The sequence below is a fragment of the Phyllobates terribilis genome, unplaced genomic scaffold (assembly GCF_046119375.1).
Source record: "Phyllobates terribilis strain yellow unplaced genomic scaffold, ASM4611937v1 Scaffold_2__4_contigs__length_985480577, whole genome shotgun sequence".
NCBI classification, from domain to species: Eukaryota; Metazoa; Chordata; class Amphibia; order Anura; family Dendrobatidae; genus Phyllobates; species Phyllobates terribilis.
In genome coordinates, this window is record NW_027362762.1 from 75288194 (window position 1) to 75305427 (window position 17234).

The window sequence follows — 17234 nt, forward strand, 5'->3', positions numbered from 1 at the left end:
GTGCTGTTCCTTCACCTGTTGCTCGGTAGTAGGACCTTCTGCTGGTAACCACTCTCCCTGGACGCTGGGGCCTTGTGGTTCCTGGTCCTGTAATGGGTCTAGCTTCAGGTCGTCCAGGGACTTGTAGTTCTCCTGGAATGCCGGTGATCCCTACTGGGTATAAAGGGACCCTCTAGGCGCGGACCCGGTGTCCGGTTTGTATACTCGGGGTGAGCCTATGATGCTCCTCTGCCCCCTCAACTCCTCTCTCCTTTCTCCTCTTGCCTTCGGCCACACTCGGGGCCCTCAGTACTCAGCAGCAGACGCGCTGCATCTTCGCTGCTCTCAGCGTCAGCACGCTCTCAGACTCTCTCTCAGTCTGACTCACATCTCACTAACTGCCTGGCTCCACCCTCCATATATATCCCTAACGGGCTCCCTCTGGTGGTATGAGGTGGAAGGGTGGAGGTGTTTGTATGTAATGAGGGCCTCTTGTGGAGAAGTCCATCCATGCACCCTGGGTCCTGTGGTACCTGTGCACAGCAGGGTGCCACACACATATCTACGTGTAGGAAAGACTGTCCCTTTTATAAAGCCCATCCCAGGTTCACGCGACTGATGCACCTCTTCTGTGTGATTGTGCCCTCATGAGATCATGGACCTATAGACACCGTCCACCTACTATCATCGCTCCTGAGACCATAAGTACCAGTTCTACCTGCAGGACCCCAACCTGTCAGGGTAATGGAGCCTCGGCTCTGCCGCTGTTCACACTCCAGAAGGCAGAAGATCCTGTGTTTGTCAGGGTTTCATCCATATAGATGTCCTGGCATAATATGTCGCGTATTATTCGCTTCTGTGATGCTCGGTGCTCGTTATAGAGCTGTGAGAACAGTTTCAAACATCTTTCTGTGGTTTCAGAGCATTTTTTAGATGTGCTTGTTTTATGTTGTGGGAGAAGATGTAGCCTTGCGTGACCTGCCCTCCGACTGCTGCTCCCAGCTCTGTGTTGTAGCTCTTGTTAGGAAGATTTAGCGTTTTGCTGCCAATTGTGTTCGGAGATTTTTGACATTATAAATATCCCACAATGTTGGAGAAGGTGTTTTCTGGCTTTAGGTCCTGTTTAGGTTGCACATATGTCCGTTTATGAGCAATGTATAACTCTGTATAGTTAACCTTTTTTAGGACCCAATTTTATAGACTCATGTTTTTGGTTTTTTTTGCCTCACCAAATTCTGACAATTATAACTTTATATGGTAACATAGCTGTAAAAGGTCTTGTTTTCTCTGGAACAACAATCACACATGTCCTATCACCTAAGGGGTGCTGTTCATTTAGTTTCAGGTGACTTTTTAGAACAAGATGGAGGGTGGAAACAGACTACGATACCCTCTTACGTTACATGTTGCCAAATGTTGGTCCTGTCCACCCACCCCCTAGTAATTTGTATTTTTTATTGTACTGCCACGTTGGTGTTGATCTTTGTTGGGTGTGTCACTCCTTTTAGTTTTGCATAATAAACTTATTGTTCTATTTTATTGCCCTTATGTTGTGTGTGTCATTTATGGGAACATGCTTGGGGAGTGGGGTGTTTGTTATGGTGCGCAGGAAGGACGCCTGACCGTTGTTTCCAAGCTGTGTTCCTTGGTGAATGAGTGGATTATCCAGGAACAGTTAGGTTTACGTGATGGATGTTGGATGTATGGTGACTGACGGCACAAAGTTACGTCATGTCTGGACAAAGCAATTGAGACAGAGAGGGTATTTGAGTCTGAGTTTTCACGAAATTTTGAGTCAGTCACAGAAGGAGTATCACAGATGTAAGCTACTTGTTCCAAAATAGTCTGGTAACAGAAGGACAGCACTCTCAAAGGTTCAGGTTGCCACCAATGAAATATGGAGAGGAAGAAGTTGCCTCCATGGCTGTCCCTGGTGTGGTAAACTGGCCAACCATAGGAGGAAGCTGCCACTGACAGACGGGGAAACGTGGTGAAGTACAGGTGCAGAACTACAGGTTTCGGACCAGAGAGGAAGAGGTCACTGTATGAAAAAAGAGACTACTTGTGCTCTACAAACCTTGAAAGCTGGGTGCCATGCCTATGAGGTTGAGATAGGGAACATCTGAGGCCATAGAAAGCCATGAGGAACCAGTTGTGGTTGGGTCACTCTCCCATATGTTTAGTAGGCACATCGAGTGGAGGTGGTCATCGTCTTGGCTAGATATTTAGAGAAAGCAGAAAAGAAGATTGGGGAGTCAGTGGATTGGTTAGTTTAGTAGCCTGGCTAAGCCTGAATATAAGCTCCCACTGTACTGTAGTGCTAAGTTTTGATCAGAGAGGGTGTTGTAATGTGGCACCCCAGGGGTCTGGTTACCACAGTAATAGAAATATTACGTCTGAGAGCAAGTGGGAGGTTTCCTGGTCAGGAGCCCTTAAACATGCAACACCTCCTGTCCCAGACCAGATGGGGGAGAAACCTGCCCTATATAAACTGGATCTGGGGTGGGGTTAGACAGTCAGAGCCTGGAGTTAGTTCCAGACACAGGGAAAGTAACAGCTAGGAGCTCTGTAGGAGCAGGAGCTGAAGACCTGGGGCTGGAGCTGAGCAGAGCTCGCCCTGGCAGAAGAATCTAAGAACCGGACACCGAAGTCCGAGGCTGCAAGGATCTTTAAGTCCAGCAGCAGAAACCAGCCGGCAGGGAATTCCAGGTCCTCTGGCCATAGAAGCCCGGAGGCTCAGTCACGAGCAAGGGACCAGCACCGCCATCGAGGAGCGGAGGCTATCAGAAGGCCCCAAGTCACCTGCCATACGGGTGAGCACTACACAGTACACTCAGGGACGTGGGCTACTTCCACTCGCTTACAGCAAGGTAGCCAGGAAGAGTGCAGACAGACGGGGAGGCCTACAACTCCACCTGGCCAGGGGAACTCCTGTTTGCTCACAGACTGACCAGGCCCCTTATGCTAGCCAGTACTCCCGGGAGGGTCTGCCTTATTATCACCAGTAAAGACCCTGAACTGCACTGCAAAGACTCTGAGTCGTTCCTGCTGCGCCTGTGCACCATCACTCCCATCATCCACATTCCCTGCCCTGAGGCTATACTCTTCCCGTGGGGAGTTATCCCATCCTTTGCTGCGCACACCACACCAGCCTCAGCGGTCTGCCTCACAGCAGCGGTACACCCTGACCGCAATCCACGGGTGGCGTAGTCGGACATTAAACCACAAAAAACCCTATAAAGACTGCCACTGGTTTGACCACCCTGAGCCACGGGACCGGGTCGCCGCCACGGAGACTACAGACCCCAGAGACCCGGCACCGGGTATCCCACACACGTGCACACTCGGCCCAGTCGGCGCGTCAGTAACATTCAGTACACTTCTTGTATGTATATTAGAAATAGCCCTTTCCTGCCAATAAATTACTTGTATCTTGAATTTTTCACTGCTTTGTATGCTGTGAGACAGATATTAGTTTTCAGTTGTTTCTGAGCTAGTGAGTGTATACTAACTTCTATGATATCTCCATATACGGTACACACATACATGAGGGATTCCTGCTCTCCTTTCTCTATGTAGTACATATTCAGAAAAATCAGCAGCATGGAAGACATTATGTAGGTGTACTGAGCAGTGTAGATATGAATCCAGTTAAGGTGTGTAGTAAAGCACCCAGGCCCTTCTCTGATTGCCCGGCAGCTTGTATTGCCGTGAATGGACATGATGGGTCTGTGCATCACAATACTCTTCAACTGGATCTAACGACCGCACAGGCACTGTCGCGACCTCTGCGACCGCGGTCGTTACACCCCTGGTTTCTAGTAATATAGTATTAGACATTTCAACATCAAGACTAATGTGCCAATGCTCCTTTATGCTTTTATACTTTCTCTGAAGCTAACAGACGTTATGCCTCGCACCCGTGGCTGATTGATGAGCTCAGTCCTTTTCTTTGTTTTCTCATTTAGTATGTTAGAAATGTCGTCATTCTGTTCTTGTCCTTTTTTGTGGTGTTTTTTCCCATCACTTACATTGCACACTTCTCAGTTTCCTGTGATTGGCGAGGGATAACCATGAGTGTTTTTAATGAGATTGAAGATGTATTTTATTTACAGAAATTAGTCATATATGCTTTGTCTTATATTGTTAATATAGCAATAAAGGTTAAGTTTTATGGGTATTTAATTCCTTATACAGTGATTTTTTTTTTCTCCAATGGACAAACATACCTGTGCATTGTGTATATTGGGCGTCCCGCCTATATAATGTTATTGTCACTTTGCAGGGTAATGTCGGGTCAGTATCAGTCAGTGATGTGGAGGAGACTCTCCAAAATGTCACCTCATCAATAAAGAAGAAAAGCAAAGAAGCAACGACAAGTCCTGACAAATGTTTTCAGACATGCAGAGAAATGTCATTAATAGTACGAGAGCAAAAATTCGGCATGTGCAGTAAGTACATTTCTGGCTTGTCGTGTCCTGCTCTTATATAGAGGAATGTAGAGTTGATAGTGTTCACCTCTTTTACTAAAGTAATTGGGGACTGATGTAAAAAAAAAGAAGAAAAGAATAAAAAAAGGATTATTACTTTTCCACTCCGTTCCCCTGCTGCTTCAGCACCACCACTCAAAGGGTCTCCAGAAATGATGACATGTGGTCCATACAGTTGCCTGACTTTTGAGGCCACTGATTGGCTACAGTGTCAGATGGCTGAAGGATGAGACATCATCACTACCAGTGGTATGAGACATCATCTTTACCAGTGGGATGATGTCACGTCCATCGGTCACCCGTTCCTGCAGTCAATCAGTGGTCAGGTGATTGGGCAGAGATTCCCTGGGCAGTGACGCTCAAATAATGGGAGTTTCTTTGTTTTACAATCATCCCTTCTCTGTGGCCACTTCTGAAAAAAGGGTGGAAAAAACATCTAAGCATCCATTCTATAAAGTAGGTTTCATTGCTACAGAATATAAGGGTCGATCATGGAACTTATATTTCTTCTCTCTTGTTTTGTCCCATGTCTGCCCCTTCATATCCAAAAATGTGGACTCCAAGCCTCACTTGACACTTTCTGTTCTCATCCATCCCCATTACCTTTTTGGCCCAATAATTTTTTTCCCCTTTATATGTTTGGATTCTTACCCCCCACCCCCTTCATTGAATTATTACCATTAGCAAAAGAAGAAAAAATCCAGCAAAGGGAGGAGATCCATAAAAACTTAAAGTTTATTGAAAAATCCATAAAAACCTGTAGGGTAATGAACCGCAGCAAACGCATTTCAGTCCTTATTCCTTGCTGGATTTTTCTCCTTTGCTAATTATCCCTTGGCGCACAGCAAGGTTCCATGCATGGAGGATCCTGAGCTGAAGTTGCTTCTGTGTTTGAAATTATTACCATTGTTATCTTTCATATTTCTCTCCAAATTGATCTTCAATCTGTTCTCCTCATGGTTTCTATAATATGTGCACGTAATTAGTTAATTCCATCTTGGGCTAGGGCTAAACTGCAACATGTGCTGTGTGACACCGAAATTGCAGCACGGCATTGCAACATTAGATGTAATGATTTCCTATGGTATCGAGGTGCGATCTGCATAACAAAGTTGCGTATGTTTTGGATTTTCTGTCACTGGTCACAAGTTGCAAGTGACACATTTGAATAGACATCAATGCAAGTCGCACGCCACATGCGACTCGAGTTTGACTTGTTTGCGAATCAGAGCTCTAAAATTGACGCGCAACAGCAATTCGCAGACAAGTTGCACAGATATTTTTGCCGCTTTACTTTTTTGAGAATAGCTGTTGCGTGACACATGTCGTCGAGTAGCCCTAGCGTTACACCCGTTGTCATAATGACCTCTATGAACTTGTCCCCTTTGCTTTTTGCTGGCATAGTCCTCTATAAACTTGCGTCTCCACTGGACGCAAGTCGTATGATTGTAGCTTGTTGGTCATGTTCTCTGAGGGCTCGTTAGTAGGGGGACACCACCAAGCATCTATGCCTTGGTCAGGATATTTAGATACAGAAAAAGGTCAGAAGGAATTCTAGCTATGATTCTACAACAGTGTTCCCAACTCCAGTCCTCAAGGCCCACCAACAGGTCATGTTTTGAGGATTTCCTTAGTATTACCCAGGTGATAGTTGCCTCACCTGGACATGCAAGAATTCCATCACTGGGGCAATACGAAGGAAATCCTGAAAACATGACCTGTTGGTGGCTCTTGAGGACCGGAGTTGGGGAACACTGCTCTACAAGATCCTGACATGATAATGGGCCTCAACCACAACTAGACCCATGAGGTCCAGTAGAGTTTTTGATGCAATTGAAGGGGATATGTAACACTTTAACATAGCTGCAAGGTGGGTCATCTATCATATCTCCTCTGTTGAGTGCAGTCTGACCTTGAGCTCCTTTCCATGATGTATTTTGAGAGTAAGGTTCTCGTCGAGTATATATTCTGTCATTTATTATATAATTCCCGTCTAAATACATGGAGCGTTCCTGCTTGTTTCCTCACATACAAATCCCAGCTGTAACCTTTGAAACTAAATGTTTTTTCACTTCAGAGAATCTGCAAAACTCTCTTGTTACTTATGCAAGAAGTACAAAGAAGATGTTGAAGAGCATGATGGAGGAACACCAAAAATCTCTGGATTTCCTCTTGAATCAGGTGCAAATACTTCTTACAAATGTTGAGTTGCAATTTCTATACTTGCATAACGCTTTATCCAGTTTGTTAATTACCCTAACTATGACCGGTTGGTCTGCCATCTTGGATTTATCTGCCAAACAAGTTTACTTTGCCCATTTGGGAAATTACAAATATTACATGCTAAAGCAATAGTTCTTAAAGGGATTGTCTGGTCATGAACAACAAGTCTGCAGTCACTCTATATGACTGCAGACTTATGAATCCTCACATCACACGCTCTGCACGCTGTGAGGACTTTCCTGCGCCAGGAGCGGGGGTCATGTCATACTCCCGGTCACATCCAGACTAGATTGTTTCCAGCCTCACTCAATACACTTTCTTGAGTGAGGCCACACCCTTCTAGTCGGAATGTGTCCTGGAGTATGCATATTGCATAATTGTGGTCACATGACCACCGTTCTTTGGCGCCAGCACCAGAGAATCCTCACTGTGCGCGATGTGAGGATTCACAAGGCTGAAATCACATAAAATGACTGCAGACAACACATTTTATTTACCATTCTGGTGCCTGATTCCCCTGTAAATTATTATTGATTGCTAGGAAGGTGTGATCTTTTCAACAAAAATATGAATAGCCCCTCTAAAGGCTATGGACACTTTTGCTAGTGGTAACCTCAATATAAAAGAGTTGCACTAAAATTCAGGCTATAATCTTCAATCCTTTATTCATTTTCCGACCCCTGATATACAGTTTGCAGTCTGCTCTGTAACATACCTGGCGGCGTCCTTGCATGGTGGTCCATCTCCCACTGTGCAAGAGGGCGCACTTGATCTCCTGTCCAGAATGTCTCTCTGGCTTCCCTCCATGCTGTCTGTTTGTGTCTGTTTCTGCTGCTTAAGGGCGGCGCCCGATCACTTCCTGCCTTTTGTACCTGCTGTGGGTCACACCCCTTGTGTGTCCTCAGCCTATTGCTGTCTGTCACTTGGTATATAGCTCAGCAGCTCCCTTCTATCCCTGCCTGAGCATAGTGTTTCCTTCAGTGTGTTCTTGCACTCTGAAGGTGCCAGGTCCCGTCTCTTGTCTCCTGCTTTTTGTATCAGTTCCCGTGTCTGAACTGAGTCCTGTATGTCTCCTGCTTTGCGGTATCAGCTCCCGTGTCTGAACTGAGTCCTGTATGTCTCCTGCTTTGCGGTATCAGCTCCCGTGTCTGAACTGACTCCTTTCTGTGTTCTCTTGTCTGTCCTGTCTGAACACGCTCCTTGCCTGTTCGTTCCGCCTCTCTGGGGGCCGTATTCCCAGACCCGCTCCTGTATCCCTCTGCAGTGTCGGTCTCCTCCGTACACTCAGTTCCAGTCTGAACTCTCTCCTGTCCTTTACCTGTTTTGCCTCTATGTCCGTTCCCTTCCTTTTTCTGCAGAGTCTGAACTCGTACCTAACTCCTGCTTGTTGTCTCTGCAAGTACTGTGTGAGTATCTGGCTCTGTCTTTCCCTTCCTGTCTGTTCCGTGTGAACAGAGCCCTGTCCTCCCTGCTCAGCCTTGTCTGCACTCTAGCTGTGCTTGCCTGTACCCCTCTGCCTGTATTGTTCCTGAGTCCCGGTGTGTACTGGGTCCTATCCCGCCTGTGTTCCTACCTGCTAGTGCCTCCCTGTCTGCACTCTAGCTGTGCTTGCCTTTACCCCCCTGCCTGCATACCCGCCTGCCTGCATACCAGTCGTGCCTGCCTATACCCTCCAGTCTGTGTGCCAGCCTACCAGCCTGTTCCTGTATTTCCCTGTGTGGGTCAACAGCCGTGTCCGGGGTCTGTCCTGGAGTAGCACCTGGTCCCTCTGCTCGGTTCCTCCTTGGTGCACTGGCGTCGTATGCCGTCGTGCGACCCTGGTCGGATCGGGTGAATACTTAGTCACGCCCCTCCAGGCATTCACTCTCCGGCACGGTCCAGTGGAATCACTACCAATCACACGCACACGCCGCTTAGCCCGGGCGTGTGCATAACAGCATGCTCAGGCCATGGTTCCCGTTGAGCCCCACGGCCTTCGCTCTTTGAGAAGTTTTTCCAGCGAATACATGCATTAAAATAAAATAAATAAATTTTTTTTCCCCCTTTAGCTGAGTTCCAGGCGAATTACGCACCCGTCCAGATGGATCTATCAGCCCTCGTTCCTGCGGATCCGCCACGTTACTATGGGGATCCAAGACAGTGTCGTGCATTTGTGGAGCAATGCATGCTACACTTTAAGGCCTACCCTCTCTATTTTCCTTCCGATTGGGCTAAAGTGGACTTTATGATTGACTACCTAGCGGGTGATGCCTTGAAATGGGTCACCCCCCTATGGGAAGCATGGGATCCTGTCATCCTTGACCTGCAGGCCTTCCTGGTGGCCTTTCGTATGGTCTTCGAGGACCCTAACTCTGAAGCCCCTGCTGAAGCTTCACTTCCCAATATCCCGGAGCAGCCCCGACGGGTAATGTGTGTGGGTAGCGCAATAGTCCTCCAGCCCAATGAGACTACTGCCCACCCAGAATCCTCACAGGGTGACTACGCTTTCCGGAATACTTCTCTCAACCTCAAGAGGCAGTCCAGACGTGCTAGACTTAGAGGCAAGCCGTCACGCCAGGGTCTGTCCTCCCTGAGACCTCCTGACCCCAGCCTTGGAGTCCCTACTGAAGCTTCATCTCCCTGTATCCCGGAGAAACCCCAATGGGTAATGTGCGTGGGTAGTGCACCAGTTCTCCTGGCCGAAGAGACTTCTGCCCATCCAGACTCCACACAGGAGAACTTCCTGCACCCGGCATCAGATGCTTCTTTCTCTTTAACCGGTGTGCATGTCCAAGGATGCTCCAAAGCTGTGGTTACCTCAGAGTCTGTGCACCTCTACTACCTGGCGGAGGATCCCCTGTTGCCTCCTGAACCCTCCGGGATACCACTCGATGACAAATGGAGAGAGACTTCTCTACACCCGGTACTCAATACTTTGTCCGCTTCGTCCTGTGAGCCTGACAATGGGTACCCCAAAGTGGTAGTTACCTCCGAGTCTCTACACCCCTCCGACCAGGCGGAGGATCTCCAGTTGTCTCCTGAACCCTTCGGGGTGCTACCTGGTAGCGAAAGGACAGAGACTCTCCTATACTCTGTACCTGATACCTCGCTCGCTTCGTCCAGTGAGTCCAACTTAGTGTACTCCGAAGCAGAGGCTACTCCTGAGTCTCTACACCCCTCCGACCAGGCGGAGGACCTCCAGTTGTGTTCAGAATCCTTCGGGGTGCCACCTGGTGGTGAATGGACAGAGACTTTCCTATATCCTGGATCTGATACCTCGCTTGCTTCGTCCAGTGAGTCCGACCTAGTGTACTCTGAAGCAGAGGTTACCCGTGAGTCTCTACACCCCTCTGACCAGGCGGAGGACCGCCAGCTGTCTCCAGAACCCTTCGGGGTGCCACCTGGTGGTGAATGGACAGAGACTTTCCTATACTCGGTACCCGATACCTCGCCTGCTTCCTCCAGTGAGTCCGACCTAGTGTACTCTGAAGCAGAGGTTACCCGTGAGTCTCTACACCCCTCTGACCAGGCGGAGGACCGCCAGCTGTCTCCAGAACCCTTCGGGGTGCCACCTGGTGGTGAATGGACAGAGACTTTCCTATACTCGGTACCCGATACCTCGCCTGCTTCCTCCAGTGAGTCCGACCTAGTGTACTCTGAAGCAGTTGTTTTCTCTGAGCCTCTGCACTCTTCTGACCCGGCGGAGGACCTCCAGTTGTTTCCTGAATCCTCCGGGATACCACCAGATAACAAAGAGACAGTGTCTTTTCCTCATTATGTACGTGATAACCCGTCTATTTCTTCCTGTGAGCTTGACAAGATGTACCTCGAAGCAGAGATTACCCTTAAGTCTCTGTCCCCCTCCAACCCAGTGAACGACTGGCCCTCGAATTCCCTGCGGAAGATTCTGGCAGGCCTGAAGAAGAGGGGGCGTAAGGGGGGAGGTACTGTAACATACCTGGCGGCGTCCTTGCATGGTGGTCCATCTCCCACTGTGCAAGAGGGCGCACTTGATCTCCTGTCCACAATGTCTCTCTGGCTTCCCTCCATGCTGTCTGTTTGTGTCTGTTTCTGCTGCTTAAGGGCGGCGCCCGATCACTTCCTGCCTTTTGTACCTGCTGTGGGTCACACCCCTTGTGCGTCCTCAGCCTATTGCTGTCTGTCACTTGGTATATAGCTCAGCAGCTCCCTTCTATCCCTGCCTGAGCATAGTGTTTCCTTCAGTGTGTTCTTGCACTCTGAAGGTGCCAGGTCCCGTCTCTTGTCTCCTGCTTTTTGTATCAGTTCCCGTGTCTGAACTGAGTCCTGTATGTCTCCTGCTTTGCGGTATCAGCTCCCGTGTCTGAACTGAGTCCTGTATGTCTCCTGCTTTGCGGTATCAGCTCCCGTGTCTGAACTGACTCCTTTCTGTGTTCTCTTGTCTGTCCTGTCTGAACACGCTCCTTGCCTGTTCGTTCCGCCTCTCTGGGGGCCGTATTCCCAGACCCGCTCCTGTATCCCTCTGCAGTGTCGGTCTCCTCCGTACACTCAGTTCCAGTCTGAACTCTCTCCTGTCCTTTACCTGTTTTGCCTCTATGTCCGTTCCCTTCCTTTTTCTGCAGAGTCTGAACTCGTACCTAACTCCTGCTTGTTGTCTCTGCAAGTACTGTGTGAGTATCTGGCTCTGTCTTTCCCTTCCTGTCTGTTCCGTGTGAACAGAGCCCTGTCCTCCCTGCTCAGCCTTGTCTGCACTCTAGCTGTGCTTGCCTGTACCCCTCTGCCTGTATTGTTCCTGAGTCCCGGTGTGTACTGGGTCCTATCCCGCCTGTGTTCCTACCTGCTAGTGCCTCCCTGTCTGCACTCTAGCTGTGCTTGCCTTTACCCCCCTGCCTGCATACCCGCCTGCCTGCATACCAGTCGTGCCTGCCTATACCCTCCAGTCTGTGTGCCAGCCTACCAGCCTGTTCCTGTATTTCCCTGTGTGGGTCAACAGCCGTGTCCGGGGTCTGTCCTGGAGTAGCACCTGGTCCCTCTGCTCGGTTCCTCCTTGGTGCACTGGTGTCGTATGCCGTCGTGCGACCCTGGTCGGATCGGGTGAATACTTAGTCACGCCCCTCCAGGCATTCACTCTCCGGCACGGTCCAGTGGAATCACTACCAATCACACGCACACGCCGCTTAGCCCGGGCGTGTGCATAACAGCATGCTCAGGCCATGGTTCCCGTTGAGCCCCACGGCCTTCGCTCTTTGAGAAGTTTTTCCAGCGAATACATGCATTAAAATAAAATAAATAAATTTTTTTTCCCCCTTTAGCTGAGTTCCAGGCGAATTACGCACCCATCCAGATGGATCTATCAGCCCTCGTTCCTGCGGATCCGCCACGTTACTATGGGGATCCAAGACAGTGTCGTGCATTTGTGGAGCAATGCATGCTACACTTTAAGGCCTACCCTCTCTATTTTCCTTCCGATTGGGCTAAAGTGGACTTTATGATTGACTACCTAGCGGGTGATGCCTTGAAATGGGTCACCCCCCTATGGGAAGCATGGGATCCTGTCATCCTTGACCTGCAGGCCTTCCTGGTGGCCTTTCGTATGGTCTTCGAGGACCCTAACTCTGAAGCCCCTGCTGAAGCTTCACTTCCCAATATCCCGGAGCAGCCCCGACGGGTAATGTGTGTGGGTAGCGCAATAGTCCTCCAGCCCAATGAGACTACTGCCCACCCAGAATCCTCACAGGGTGACTACGCTTTCCGGAATACTTCTCTCAACCTCAAGAGGCAGTCCAGACGTGCTAGACTTAGAGGCAAGCCGTCACGCCAGGGTCTGTCCTCCCTGAGACCTCCTGACCCCAGCCTTGGAGTCCCTACTGAAGCTTCATCTCCCTGTATCCCGGAGAAACCCCAATGGGTAATGTGCGTGGGTAGTGCACCAGTTCTCCTGGCCGAAGAGACTTCTGCCCATCCAGACTCCACACAGGAGAACTTCCTGCACCCGGCATCAGATGCTTCTTTCTCTTTAACCGGTGTGCATGTCCAAGGATGCTCCAAAGCTGTGGTTACCTCAGAGTCTGTGCACCTCTACTACCTGGCGGAGGATCCCCTGTTGCCTCCTGAACCCTCCGGGATACCACTCGATGACAAATGGAGAGAGACTTCTCTACACCCGGTACTCAATACTTTGTCCGCTTCGTCCTGTGAGCCTGACAATGGGTACCCCAAAGTGGTAGTTACCTCCGAGTCTCTACACCCCTCCGACCAGGCGGAGGATCTCCAGTTGTCTCCTGAACCCTTCGGGGTGCTACCTGGTAGCGAAAGGACAGAGACTCTCCTATACTCTGTACCTGATACCTCGCTCGCTTCGTCCAGTGAGTCCAACTTAGTGTACTCCGAAGCAGAGGTTACTCCTGAGTCTCTACACCCCTCCGACCAGGCGGAGGACCTCCAGTTGTGTTCAGAATCCTTCGGGGTGCCACCTGGTGGTGAATGGACAGAGACTTTCCTATATCCTGGATCTGATACCTCGCTTGCTTTGTCCAGTGAGTCCGACCTAGTGTACTCTGAAGCAGAGGTTACCCGTGAGTCTCTACACCCCTCTGACCAGGCGGAGGACCGCCAGCTGTCTCCAGAACCCTTCGGGGTGCCACCTGGTGGTGAATGGACAGAGACTTTCCTATACTCGGTACCCGATACCTCGCCTGCTTCCTCCAGTGAGTCCGACCTAGTGTACTCTGAAGCAGAGGTTACCCGTGAGTCTCTACACCCCTCTGACCAGGCGGAGGACCGCCAGCTGTCTCCAGAACCCTTCGGGGTGCCACCTGGTGGTGAATGGACAGAGACTTTCCTATACTCGGTACCCGATACCTCGCCTGCTTCCTCCAGTGAGTCCGACCTAGTGTACTCTGAAGCAGTTGTTTTCTCTGAGCCTCTGCACTCTTCTGACCCGGCGGAGGACCTCCAGTTGTTTCCTGAATCCTCCGGGATACCACCAGATAACAAAGAGACAGTGTCTTTTCCTCATTATGTACGTGATAACCCGTCTATTTCTTCCTGTGAGCTTGACAAGATGTACCTCGAAGCAGAGATTACCCTTAAGTCTCTGTCCCCCTCCAACCCAGTGAACGACTGGCCCTCGAATTCCCTGCGGAAGATTCTGGCAGGCCTGAAGAAGAGGGGGCGTAAGGGGGGAGGTACTGTAACATACCTGGCGGCGTCCTTGCATGGTGGTCCATCTCCCACTGTGCAAGAGGGCGCACTTGATCTCCTGTCCAGAATGTCTCTCTGGCTTCCCTCCATGCTGTCTGTTTGTGTCTGTTTCTGCTGCTTAAGGGCGGCGCCCGATCACTTCCTGCCTTTTGTACCTGCTGTGGGTCACACCCCTTGTGCGTCCTCAGCCTATTGCTGTCTGTCACTTGGTATATAGCTCAGCAGCTCCCTTCTATCCCTGCCTGAGCATAGTGTTTCCTTCAGTGTGTTCTTGCACTCTGAAGGTGCCAGGTCCCGTCTCTTGTCTCCTGCTTTTTGTATCAGTTCCCGTGTCTGAACTGAGTCCTGTATGTCTCCTGCTTTGCGGTATCAGCTCCCGTGTCTGAACTGAGTCCTGTATGTCTCCTGCTTTGCGGTATCAGCTCCCGTGTCTGAACTGACTCCTTTCTGTGTTCTCTTGTCTGTCCTGTCTGAACACGCTCCTTGCCTGTTCGTTCCGCCTCTCTGGGGGCCGTATTCCCAGACCCGCTCCTGTATCCCTCTGCAGTGTCGGTCTCCTCCGTACACTCAGTTCCAGTCTGAACTCTCTCCTGTCCTTTACCTGTTTTGCCTCTATGTCCGTTCCCTTCCTTTTTCTGCAGAGTCTGAACTCGTACCTAACTCCTGCTTGTTGTCTCTGCAAGTACTGTGTGAGTATCTGGCTCTGTCTTTCCCTTCCTGTCTGTTCCGTGTGAACAGAGCCCTGTCCTCCCTGCTCAGCCTTGTCTGCACTCTAGCTGTGCTTGCCTGTACCCCTCTGCCTGTATTGTTCCTGAGTCCCGGTGTGTACTGGGTCCTATCCCGCCTGTGTTCCTACCTGCTAGTGCCTCCCTGTCTGCACTCTAGCTGTGCTTGCCTTTACCCCCCTGCCTGCATACCCGCCTGCCTGCATACCAGTCGTGCCTGCCTATACCCTCCAGTCTGTGTGCCAGCCTACCAGCCTGTTCCTGTATTTCCCTGTGTGGGTCAACAGCCGTGTCCGGGGTCTGTCCTGGAGTAGCACCTGGTCCCTCTGCTCGGTTCCTCCTTGGTGCACTGGCGTCGTATGCCGTCGTGCGACCCTGGTCGGATCGGGTGAATACTTAGTCACGCCCCTCCAGGCATTCACTCTCCGGCACGGTCCAGTGGAATCACTACCAATCACACGCACACGCCGCTTAGCCCGGGCGTGTGCATAACATGCTCCTGGTTTCAGAGTTGTCTTATGTTAGCATGTCCCTCCCAGAAATATAGGCTGGATGTAAGGTCTGTACATCTAGGATAATGTTGGCTTCACTAGCTCTCATGTACTAACACAGCTTCATTCCTGGACTGCCGCTGTCTTCTTTTACAGTCCACAAAAATCTCCTCTCCCTTGTGCAGACAGAGACTGATGCCAAGAAGTTTGTGTATTTCTCCCCTACAGATTCTGCTGTAGGATCTCATTCCTCTGTACACCATACTGCCTGTGTGATTCATCCCCTCCCCTTGCACACTGCCACTGTGTTTTTTCCTCTGTATCCTTACAATGACACAGTACAACCTGCATGATCTTCTCTTGCTGAAGACTTGAGTGCTTGTCCCATCCATGAATGCCTCTGACCAACCCAGGAATTCCCACTGTTGAGCAGTTTTATATCCATCAGCAGAACAGCAAGCTATGTAAAGGAGTTGCACATTCTTACAGCAGCAAAATGGTAGGACTTGTATTTAAAAAAAATTGCCTTTAAAAAAGTTTCCTTAATTTTGCTTTTAGGAAGCAAATGAACAATAAAAAATAAATCAGAGCAAAGGTGTCCATAGCCGTTACATCTCATTGGGGATATCACCTGATTTTGAAATATTATATATAATAATTATGCTATACGTACCCTTTCCCATTACTACAAATCTTTATCTAACTTGTATTATACAATTCTGTATGGTGCAGTGTACTTAATGTTCTCATTATTACCTATAGGTGAGTGAACTAACCAATAAGGTTCTTCTTTTGAATGCAGAAGTCTTGAAAAAACACGCAGATCCTTTTCCTCATAGGCCCTTTCAGACACATGGTAAGAGTTTATGACTTGTGTAATGTTAAAGAGGATCTGACACCAGATTTCACAATATGAAGTACACAGATTATTAAGTAGCTATTTAGACCCGATGACACTGGTGTACTTACTTTGAAAATCCATGTCAGTATGGCTGCATATTGCTGATATTAAGATAAGCATTTTATGAGTCCAAAATGCTCATTTTGGCTATGTTCACACATTGCGTTTTTGCTGCGTTTTTTTATGCAAATTTTCAGCTGCGTTTTGCAGCACCAGCAAAGTCTATGAGATACCAGAAATCTCATGCACACATCTTGTTTTTTTTTTTTTCAGGATTTTTTGCCTTGAATGTTTCTTTGCAAAATAGAGCATGTCACTTCTTTCAACATTTTTTCAGTGTTTTTTCACCCATTGGAAGTAATGGGTGATGAAAAAAACACTAAAAAATGCACCAAAACCGCAGGTATCAGGTTTTTCAGCATTTTTCAGTATTTTTTGTGCCAAAACCAGAATGAGATTTTTTTTTTTCACTGAACTTTATGTACATGCGTAACAGAGACAAAAGACAGTGAAAAAAAATGCAGCAAACATGCACCAAAAAAACAAGCAAAAAAGCAAGAAAAATCCTGAACAAACCTCCTGGCAAGAGATCAGGTTTTGCTGCAGAAAAAAAATGCAGCAAAAGCGCAATGTGTGAACATAGCCTTTGTTATCAGGATCATGCAGCCATTCTGACATGGATTTTAAGAGTGAGTACACCAGCCTCATCAGGTCTGAGAGATCTATTTACTATTAAATGCAGTTTGTATTGTGAAATCTGGCGACAGATCCTATTTAAGGCCACGACCCCACTATCAGTATTCGGTCAGTATTTTTTCTCCGGAGTGGAAGTCAAAACCTGGAGTGGGTGATAAATGCAGAATTGGTGACTTGTTTCTATTTTACCTTTTCTCTAATTTTTCCTCACCTGGTTTTGACTCCCACTCCTGAGAAAAAATACTGACCGAATACTGACCAAATACTGAGGCTGTGGCCTAAGGTGGCTTCTGCTTGGAAGCCGCTCTCTATTTAAAGGGGTATTCCCATCTCCAAGATCCTATCCCAATATGTAGTTTGTGTAATATTAATAATATTAGCAAATACCTCCAATTAGAAATTTAGTATAGTTCTTCAGATTTTCTATGTCGCTTACCCCATGTGCAGGGCATTGAAGTAGCTTAGGTATCCATGGTCATGACCTCTAAGAGCTGTCTAACTAACTAACTGTCACTATATAAGTGGACATAACCATGAATGTCTAAGCTACTGCAATACCCTACACATA

The 17234-nt window shown here is 48.7% G+C and overlaps 1 protein-coding gene across 1 annotated transcript in view; it reads left to right on the top strand.

Moving 5' to 3' along the window:
- The window catches only part of ANGPTL5 (angiopoietin like 5), a 109846-nt gene that overhangs the window by 33277 nt on the left and 59335 nt on the right, over nt 1-17234 (top strand). The window contains exons 2-4 of the mRNA XM_073669697.1: nt 4265-4430; nt 6547-6650; nt 15832-15925. Coding sequence (XP_073525798.1) covers nt 4265-4430; nt 6547-6650; nt 15832-15925 — 364 coding nt within the window. The remainder of the gene's footprint in view (nt 1-4264; nt 4431-6546; nt 6651-15831; nt 15926-17234) is intronic.